The following is a 10,307-nucleotide window of genomic DNA, read 5'->3' on the forward strand; positions in this document are numbered from 1 at the left end:
AAACAGGTAGTAACTGTGCATATTTTGGGATCTATTGAATAATTTCCCTCAATGTTCAAAAAATCACATTGTCTCCAGATTTTGAAGTGGATGTTAGAATGCTGGAGACAAATGTACAGAATTCAAGCGACACTGTCATAATGCAAATTTTGTCTCATGTTTTCTTAATGTGGGTAAAGGACTCCAGTTATAGGGAAGTTCACCACATAAACACGATGTGCACTCAAGAATTCATTATATTTCCTTATGACAGTATCAAGCCATTCGTTCACTGCAGAGAAATAATAATGAAATAAAAGCTCCACAACCTATTTTTGGATTTTTTTAAAAACTACTTTATCATTTACTAACAGATATGCCCCATTTCCATATGCAATGATCACTGCAGTTCAGGTTATAGAAGAGCTAAAAAAGAAGGGAAGGCATTTTGCTGCTATGATTGCTTTCCATGTCCAGAAGGGAAGATTTCAAACCAGAAAGGTAAGGAAATGTTGTATGGTAAGGAATGTTGTATGTAGATGTGTTCTGTTTAACAGTTGCCACCTATTTAACAGATGGATACTATGTGGGTGGTGCTGTGGGTTAAACCACAGAGCCTAGGACTTGCTGATCAGAAGGTCGGCAGTTTGAATCCCCACAGCGGGGTGAGCTCCTGTTACTCGGCCTTCTCCTTCCAACCTAGCAGTTCAAAAGCACATCAAAGTGCAAGTAGATAAAAAGGTACCACTCCGGCGGGAAGGTAAACGGCAATTCCATGTGCTGCTCTGGTTTGCCAGAAGCAGCTTAGTCATGCTATCCACATGACCTGGAAGCTGTACCCTGGCTCCCTCAGCCAATAAAGCAAGATGAGCACCGCAACCCCAGAGTCTATCACGACTGGACCTAATGGTCAGGGGTCCCTTTACCTTACTATTTATTTTATAAATATATCAGCTACAATCCAGCTTGCTCCCATCAGCATTTTAAATGCTTAAACTAATTGCTCTAACATTCAAAATTGTGAAATGTTAGCACACACAAAGCATATGTAAAGGGTTAATGGCAAGAACCATAGAACTCTGTGATGTCTTACACTCTGTGGCAGTTATGGCAGTTAGCTGAACAGTCTTAACAGTTAGAACAGGTTTGTTGTGTGCTGCTGCTGTCTGCCTAAGAGTTATCTGAAGAAGTGTGCATGCACACAAAATCTTATACCCAGAACAAACTTAGTTGGTTTCTAAAGTGCTACTGGACAATTTTCTTATTATCTTATTTTACATAGATCAAACTGTTACAGTCTGTAACAGTTTAACCTATGTAAAAGCTATTAGCAATTTAAGTAGTTCCTACCGGCATTGTTTTTATAGGAGGGAAAGTAGAAATAATAAAAGGGTCAAACAATCCAGGGTTGTCTTCCACATATTTCACATGAGGTAACTTGGGTGACTGAAGAGAATATCAGACAAATACATAGATGATAAGAATATTAGTGGGTTGGATCAGTTGAAACAAAAAGACTGTGCAAGCTCCAGTCCCGAACACACAAATCACAATGTGTGACACCTTCAGCCGCTAGTGGGATGGCTGAGATTTGTTTATATTTCTGGATTTCTTGGGACCCATGAGAAAGCAGAATTTCTATTATAATTACAGTGATACCTCAGGTTAAGTACTTAATTGGTTCGGGAAGTCCGTTCTTAACCTGAAGTGTTCTTAACCTGAAGTGCACTTTCCCATTGAAAGTAATGGAAAAGTGGATTGATTCGTTCCAGACAATAAAAAACACCCCCTAAAACAGCAATTTAAGACGAATTTTAGTGTCTAACAAGACCATTGATCCATAAAATGAGGCAATAATCAATGTACTGTACTATAAAATAAATAAGACAGTATTGTAGATAAAAAAAAAATTCTTACATGCACTGATGATAGTCATTGTTTGGATGGGGGCTTTTATCCATTTCTGAAGTCACACAATCAACCAGTGGCTGAATTGGGCTCCACATGATCCTCAAAACAATGGCAGAAGGCAGAGTCCCCCAGAAGTCCCCCAAACAAAGGAACAAAGCAGAGACAAAGGCACAGGGCAGACTCACGTAAAAAAAACCCCAAACCTGGCTAGGTGCTACACCTGGGGATGGGGCAAGGGTTGGTAAAGGACTTTTCGGCCCAGACTCATCTTTCTTTTCTTAGCAGCTTCACTGTTCTTGGTCTTCATTAGGTAAGTGCTTCTTACCTAACTTTGGGGCTGGGATGCGACCTCCTGGGCATCCTCCTGATGTCAGGGCCTGGCTCCGGGCATTCGCAGAGGCCTCAGAGAGCTCTTGCTGCTGGAGCTCCAGTCACAGAGCCTCCGTAGGCCCCACGGATGTCTGGGCTTGCTCTGGGTGAGGCCTCCAAGAGCTTGGAACACTTACTTCTGGGTTAAAAACGTTCATAACCCAAAAAACCGTAACTCAAGGCATTTGTAACCAGAGGTACCACTGTACTACAAAATTAACATTTGATATTTCAAGTTCACTACCCACATTCAGGAACATAATGCCATACTTAAATATCATATTATATCTATTTTTCATATTTGATTTCAGACATGGATGATTGTTTTCAATGTTCAGAAGATCATTATCCAAACATTGGCCAAGATGGATGCCTCCCAAAATACATAAGCTTCCTGACTTACAATGAGCCTTTGGGGATTATATTGACCACATTTGCAGTTTTATTTTCTTTAATCACAACTTTGGTTCTTGGAATATTCCTCAAGCACCAGGACAGTCCCATAGTCAAAGCCAATAATCGGAACCTCACCTATGTTCTCCTGTCCTCTCTCCTCCTCTCCTTTCTTTGTGCTTTGCTATTCATTGGCAAACCAGATGAAGTGACATGTCTCCTACGACAAACTACTTTTGGTGCAATCTTCTCAGTGGCAGTTTCCTCTGTGTTAGCCAAAACCACAATAGTAGTTCTAGCTTTCAAGGCTATCAAGCCAGGCTCTAGGATGAGGAGATGGGTGGGAAAACAACTGGCAACCTTTATTGTTCTTTCCAGCTTCCTTGTTCAGACTGTTTTTATTACTGTGTGGCTGGCAACCTGTCCCCCATTCCCAGATGTTGACATGCACTCAATCAATGAAGAAATTGTACTAGAATGCAATGAAGGGTCAAATACCATGTTTTACTCTGTTTTGAGCTTCATGGGTTTCCTGGCCATTGCCAGCTTAACTTTGGCTTTCCTAGCTAGGAAGTTGCCCGATAGTTTTAATGAAGCCAAGTTTCTCACTTTCAGCATGTTGGTCTTCTGCAGTGTGTGGTTGTCTTTTGTCCCAACTTACTTGAGCACAAAAGGGAAACACATGGTGGCTGTGGAGATCTTCTCCATCTTGGCCTCTAGTGGTGGCTTACTGTGCTGCATCTTTTTCCCAAAATGCTTTGTCATTTTGCTGAGGCCAGAACTGAACAGCAGGGGACAACTAACAAGAAGAAATAAAGAATAATCAAGTACCTCATCAAGTCAACCAACACACCTGTAATTAAATCGTATTGATTTCAATTGCATCAAAATAATTGATGATTGACAGATACATTCCAATTCACAAATGATGTTTCTTGAGTTGCAACGAGTGATATAAATATGCAGTTCTCAACACACTGGGTGATAACCGTTGTTATTCATACTCAGAGTGCATCCACATAAATATAACCCATAACTTCCTTGAATTTAATGGGCATGCTCTGAGTATGACTTGGCTTAGACATTACCCTTTCAGAATAATATGGGAGTACATTATAATTATTATTGCTTTGAAGTACTTCCGTTTTCTAAAGTTTTCTAAATATCAATAGCTCACTAAAAAGAATAAAAGAAGGGGCCTAGCATCTGTCTCTCCCACTTAAGAAAAGGCTTTGGCTGAGATATGATAAACATGTTTTCTTTAAAATATTGCACAGCATCTGTGATTCAAAGCAAGTGATTACCTCTCCTGTAATTATTCAGAATTACATCTTCTATCCTGCCCTAGGGTCCTCTTCTGCCCACATGCAAACGATTAAACTAAGACTGGAGGGTCTTATTAATAACTATGAACTCTATTTGGTTGGGTCTATAGACATACAGAGACTCATGAGTCTGTCTTTGAATCAGCTGTGTGAGTGACTATTCAAGTTAGGCTTTGCTGCTCAGTATCACGGGAATGGCAGTAACAGAAGAGGTGAACTTGTGCCTAAATAAAGAGTACCTTTCAAGATGGTAGTGTTTCAATTGCTAGTGCTCTTACTGTTGGTGCATGGGATGTGCAAGTTTCATCATATTCCTCAATGTTCCATCAGGGTACCCGTCCCTATTCTTCACAAATATTATCAGTCAGGAGACCTCATCATTGCTGGCATTATTTCTCAGATCTACATATTTTCAGATACCCTATCCTTTGAGAAACACCCATCTCAGGAATTTTCAGATGACCATATGTAAGTAGGTTCACGTTTCATCCAGATTTACTAGAAGTCAGAATAAATAAAAACACCTTATTGAATTTTGTCTTCCGTAGTTGTATTTAAAAAAATGATTTACCCATTTCAAACACTCATTTCTTTTAATCCAAATTTTATTGAAGAATTTTAAAACATTTACGAAGCATAAAATATTGGCTTACAGGGCAAACACTTGTACAAATGTCAAGTCTTGCCTGCAGACATCCACATGGCATCAAAACAGGCTTGAAACATGTTTTACATTACAAATTAAAATTCAAAAATTCATGAACCAGTTTACTTTTACAGATCTGTGAGATGTGAGATTACAACCTGTTTTTGTACAGTATCTGAAATATCTGAACTGATAAGTAGTCAATGTTCTAATCTGAAGTAGATTACCTTTGATGCAGCATCTAACTCTCAATACAGGGTGCTGACTCACCTCTACCAGCACATCCTGGCCTTGCCATTTGCTGTAAAGGAGATCAATGAAATGCCCCAGATCTTGCCCAACGTCACCCTGGGCTTCCACATTTATAACAGCCATTTCAGTGCAAGCTGGACCTGTGAAGCCTCAATGGAGCTTCTCTCAAGAAGGGCCAAGGTCATCCCTAACTATAAATGTGATGCTGAGAGCACTCCAATAGCAGTCATTGGGGGACCTAACTCTAATGTCTGTCTTCACATGGCACCCATCCTGTCTACCTACAAGATACCACAAGTAAGATCTGAATACATTCACACCTGAATTTCACCAAATTCATGCTTTCAGAAGCAATACATGAAATGCAGCCATTCTTTGAAAGTCCCACTTCTCCGGATTTTGCAAAGCAGTTCTCAAATCAAAAAATGTGTCCAAAAATGCACAGATTAAGGTAAAGTGTGCATAAAAATGCACATTAGTAAAAATATCCTTCAAATGCATTGTATTAGTGAATATTGCTTTGCAAAGATGTGCCTATTACGCAAAATTTGCATACAACAAGTTTTGTGTTTTAGAAAAAATTTTCATGAAGCTTTTAAATAAACGCCTAATTCATGCGGTTAAATAACTTAAATAGGACTCACCAGCCCTAGAAAGAGGTGTGAAGGCCACTCCCTGCTAGGCCCTACTGAAGAGACTCCTCATGAGGCCAGAGGAACATTGCCTGGCTGTTGTTTTATTCATTTGATATGCTGTAAACCGCTTTGAGATTCTTATTAAAAATATAAAGCGGTATAGAAATAAATAAATAAGAAACTGAAGAGAAATATTGAGAAATATTGACAAATCCTCCCAATCTTAAAACACATACACAGGGAAAGGGAAAGGTAAAGGTAAAGGTACCCCTGCCCGTATGGGCCAGTCTTGCCAGACTCTGGGGTTGTGCGCCCATCTCACTCAAGAGGCCAGGGGCCAGCGCTGTCCGGAGACACTTCCGGGTCACCTGGCCAGCGTGACATCGCTGCTCTGGCGAGCCAGAGCTGCACACGGAAACGCCGTTTACCTTCCCGCTAGAAAGCGGTCCCTATTTATCTACTTGCACCCGGAGGTGCTTTCGAACTGCTAGGTTGGCAGGCGCTGGGACCGAGCAGCGGGAGCGCACCCCGCAGCAGGGATTCGAACCGCCGACCTTTAGATCGGCAAGTCCTAGGCGCTGAGGCTTTAACCCACAGCGCCACCTGTGTCCCATTCACACAGGGAAAGAGAAATCAGTAAAAAGCTGCAAGGGTTGGGGGTCAGATTTTGCAAAAGCTCAAATCCTGAGTTGGACAAATTTGGGTGGAACTAGATGAATTAGTTAGAAACAGTCCCAGATTTGGTCTGGCCTGCAGGAGTGATCTGGGGTTGTTGGGGCGCGGTCTTGATAGGAAGAATGAGATTTGTTTTCACATGGCTGTACAAACCAGCGGATTGAAGCACACTGTAAAACTGAGCAATTATATACCCGAGACTCAGTATCTGGTGAGTTGAGGTTTCAATCCTGCTAGTTGCAGGGGCCTGCTTCCTCAGAGTGTTCTTTGCAGTAAATGCACAGGGAAAGTAGACTCCAATAGGTGAACAGATAATTCAATCCTACTATCTGCAGGATCTACTTAACCGTTATGGTCCCAGCCAGAAATGTGCAGAAGAAAGAAAACACAAGTACATACAATTATTTCATATTGAAAACCATTCTTCTTTTTCTCTCTCTTTTTAATATAAAAAAAACCCTTAGCTCATATATGGCTCTTCCCCAGTCATGAATAAAAAGTCTCAAGGAGTTTTCTTCCAGAAGATGTTCCCGAATGGGGACCATCAATATAGAGGAATTATCCAGTTACTGCTGCATCTCCAGTGGACATGGATTGGAGTGGTTTCTCAAGATGGGGAAAATACAGAAGGTTTTATAGACAATGTACTTCCAATGTTTTCCCAGAGTGGCATCTGCTTTGATTTCATAGAAACATTCCCAAAGCTAACATCTTCCAGTGGTGTCACGGACATGGTGGGGGAGGGCTTTCACTGTGTCAGTGTTATTATGGGAAGCACTACGAATGTTGTGGTTGTACATGAAGAAATTCAGACGATGATGGTATTGAAAATGGTGCCCCAGATTGTAAAATTTGAGCATATACCAATGAGGACTAAGGGTAAAGTCTGGTTCATGACAGCCCAGATGGATATCACATCATTTCCATTCCAAAGAAATTGGGACATAAGTTTCCTTCATGGTTCTCTGTCCCTTGGAATTCACTCAGTGGATCTGTTAGCTTTCCAGAAGTTCCTTCAGATCAAGAACCCAAGCACAGAAAAAGAAGATGGTTTTATCAAGGACTTCTGGGAAGAGTCATTTAACTGTTCATTCCCCAGTTCAGTGGCAGATAATATAGGTGGGTAAATCTGCACTGGGGTAGAGGAGTTGGAGGCACTTCCTGTGTCTGTTTTTGAAATGAGAATGACAGCTCATAGCTACACCATCTACAATGCAGTCTATGCCGTGGCACATGCTTTGCACATCAGACATCCATCCCAATTAAAGCTCAGGGGAATGGCAGAGGGAGCAAGATGGGAGCTTCCAAAACCACAACCGTGGCAGGTAATGTCCTGAAGATACCTCCATGTATTTTGGTGAGGAAATATGGGCAAGCTTTCTCAACCTTCCATGAGATTAACAAGAAATTTATTTTTGGAGAAAAACTTTACAATATATCTAGCATTTGGTTTTCTCCCCTCTGCAGCACCCCACCCCAGAGATTGACAAATCTCCCCGTAGTTTGTTAAAGAATTTTTTACCATCCCTTCACTTGTGGACCTGTGCATTTTGGGGGGAAGGAGTTTCATAACTTGGTGCTGCTCTGAAATTTTGTCCAGTATTTAATTCAACCATTCATTGAGGGGAATGGGAATGGTACCATTTATCTGATCAAATCTTTGATTAGCTATAAATTAATCTGTTCTTTGGTAGAGAAGGGCATGACTGACATATTGGATCTGTTTGACTTTTGTTGTTGGTTTTTTAATGTTTTATTCAGCTATTTCATGTAGGTCTGATTATGTATTGCACTTCACGCTAGGATTTTGAAGTGTAGAGTGGGCTTGAAATACATTTTTTTAAAGCAAAAGAAAAGAAATAACCAAGATGGGGCTAGGGTTTCAAAGGTTTATTTAGAGTGTCTTATATTACAAAGAAAATCAGCTTCTACCGAGTACTGACATACAGTCCATGCAGATCAGTGTTGTCTACACTAACTGGCAATACTTCCACAGGATATCAGGCAAAAGCCCTTCCCAGCCCTACTTGGAGTTGCCCAGGATTGAACCTGGGATCTTTTGCATTCAAAGCATGTACCATCAGTCTCAGAGCAACATGCTCTGGCACCGGGAGTGGCGAACAGGTGGGGGATGACTGTTGGAGGTCGCGAGGGCGTAGTGCATGTCACGGTGTGTGCACAATGAGCTTCAGGGGGGTTGGTGAGCGGCACACGTTCCCAGGGGTGGCGCGAATGGCAGCCAGGGCAGCCCGCTGCCCCTGCCCATGTCCCACCTTCGTCCTCAGGTGTGTACCATACCACTGAGCCAAAGCTCTTCCCAAGGTGCCTTACTGGTTAAGTATCTCCTTCTACAGTGGTACCTCGGGTTAAGTACTTAATTTGTTCTGGAGGTCCGTTCTTAACCTGAAACTGTTCTTAGCCTGAAGCACCACTTTAGCTAATGGGGCCTCCTGCTGCCGCCGCGCCGCCTGAGCACGATTTCTGTTCTCATCCTGAAGCAAAGTTCTTAACCCGAGGCACTGTTTCTGGGTTAGCGGAGTCTGTAACCTGAAGCGTATGTAACCCAAGGTACCACTGTATTCTCATTAGCTTTGCCAATATCACAAGCAGCAACAGCATCAGAATTGCTAATCTATAATCAATTAAAAACAGCAAATCACAATGCATAAAAGTGTTCCTGAACTCTTCTCTTTCCTGCTGCTGCTCTCAAAGTCATGTTCTGGGAAAGACTCCCAGGGCTGGAAGGTGATAGTGCTGCAGATGTAGACAATATTCCTTGATGTTTTAAGTTTTAAGTGACCTTTTGCTTTTTCTAACATTAGCTTGCAAAAAGCTTTCATGGAATCATAATCCCGTGCCTTTGTTGTACTTTCACCCTGTCTATGATAACATAGCTTGAACTTTTATATGTGTCTTCCATCTTATTTTCATTATTTAGCTCCATCAGATTCTCAGAAGTATTTCATTTAACAACAGTGCAGGAGAAAAGGTGCATTTTGACGCATATGGTGAATTAATTGCTGGCTTTGATATTATAAACTGGCTCATGTTTCCAAATCAGTCCTTTTGTAGAGTCAAAGTTGGGAAGATAGACTCCCTGGGTATCCAGGAAAAACCGTTGACCATTCATGAGGATGTCATTGTATGGCCCAACCCATTTAACCAGGTGGGTTCTATGCACCTTTCAGAGTTTTTCCATCACTTGTCCCATAGTTGTTTCTCAGCATTCTGTAAATTTATTGACCCAATTCAAACTATGGCTTTCAATCTGAACATTCACATTGTAGTTGAATAATAATGTGCCACTTTATGTTCATTCTGGGGGTGGCAGGGGAGACTTTTGCAATTCCACCTACCATTGAATTCCATGTGTTCTCACTATATGCAAAATGTATATATGTATGTATCCCCAAAATGTAACCCTCTCATAATTTGAGTGTGGACTTCATACATATCAATGAAACAGGTGAAGACACACTTCTTCCAGGATGCTTTGACTTTTCTAATTAAATTTTGTAATTAAATTAATTTATTTTTTATTAAATAATCATTTTAAGTGTTTGAGTCACACAGTTACAGTTTTGTGTTATTTATAAGATTATTTAGGTTCAACATATCTTGACTCTTTCCATACATAAGCTTTTAATTATTAATATTCCCTCTTGGTACTTCTGCCACCCTCAGAAACCTGGCGGATGGTAGTCTAGGAAAGGGAATTATCTGTGGCAGTTCCCAAAATAATAATAATAATAATAATAATAATAATAATAATAATAATAATAATATCTTTATTGTCATTGCCCCCTCTCAGGGACAACGAAATTACTTGGCTGCTCCATCCACCCAGATAGGGCACTCCACTCAAAATCAGAACAACTATAAAAACACTAATTAAAACAATATAATATAATACAGCAAGGAAGATTAGATGACTTTCAAAGTCCAGGTTTCCCATTCAGGGCCGAGATCACTCTGGAGAAGAAGCTGTTCTTGAGACGGCTCGTTCTTGTCATCATCGTCCCGACGGCAGGAGCTCAAAGAGACAGTGACCAGGATGCGATGGATCTTTTACTATGTCCAGTGCCTTCCTATGGCACCTTGTGGCATAAATCTGCTCTAAGG

At 41.0% G+C, this 10,307-nt stretch overlaps 2 protein-coding genes across 2 annotated transcripts in view; both read left to right on the forward strand.

Annotated features, from left to right (window-relative positions):
- The first annotated feature begins 356 nt into the window (after nucleotides 1-356).
- Nucleotides 357-10,307, forward strand: part of LOC309354528 (vomeronasal type-2 receptor 26-like) — a 59,157-nt gene continuing 49,206 nt past the window's right edge. The window contains exons 1-2 of the mRNA XM_081884714.1: nucleotides 357-480; nucleotides 9,124-9,174. Of these exons, the coding sequence (XP_081740840.1) occupies nucleotides 449-480; nucleotides 9,124-9,174 (83 nt within the window). The 5' untranslated portion in view covers nucleotides 357-448. The remainder of the gene's footprint in view (nucleotides 481-9,123; nucleotides 9,175-10,307) is intronic.
- LOC309354522 (vomeronasal type-2 receptor 26-like) lies at nucleotides 1,919-4,510 on the forward strand. Its single transcript, XM_081884701.1, has one exon. It carries the CDS (start codon nucleotides 2,573-2,575, stop codon nucleotides 3,473-3,475), a length of 903 nt encoding a protein of 300 aa, XP_081740827.1. The 5' UTR covers nucleotides 1,919-2,572; the 3' UTR covers nucleotides 3,476-4,510.

The sequence above is a fragment of the Podarcis melisellensis genome (assembly GCF_964234715.1).
Source record: "Podarcis melisellensis genome assembly, chromosome: 13".
Taxonomy (NCBI): domain Eukaryota; kingdom Metazoa; phylum Chordata; class Lepidosauria; order Squamata; family Lacertidae; genus Podarcis; species Podarcis melisellensis.

Excerpts from the sequence above, each read along its gene's own strand:
- LOC309354522 (XM_081884701.1), top strand. The coding sequence starts at position 2,573 with ATGGATGATTGTTTTCAATGTTCAGAAGATCATTATCCAAACATTGGC.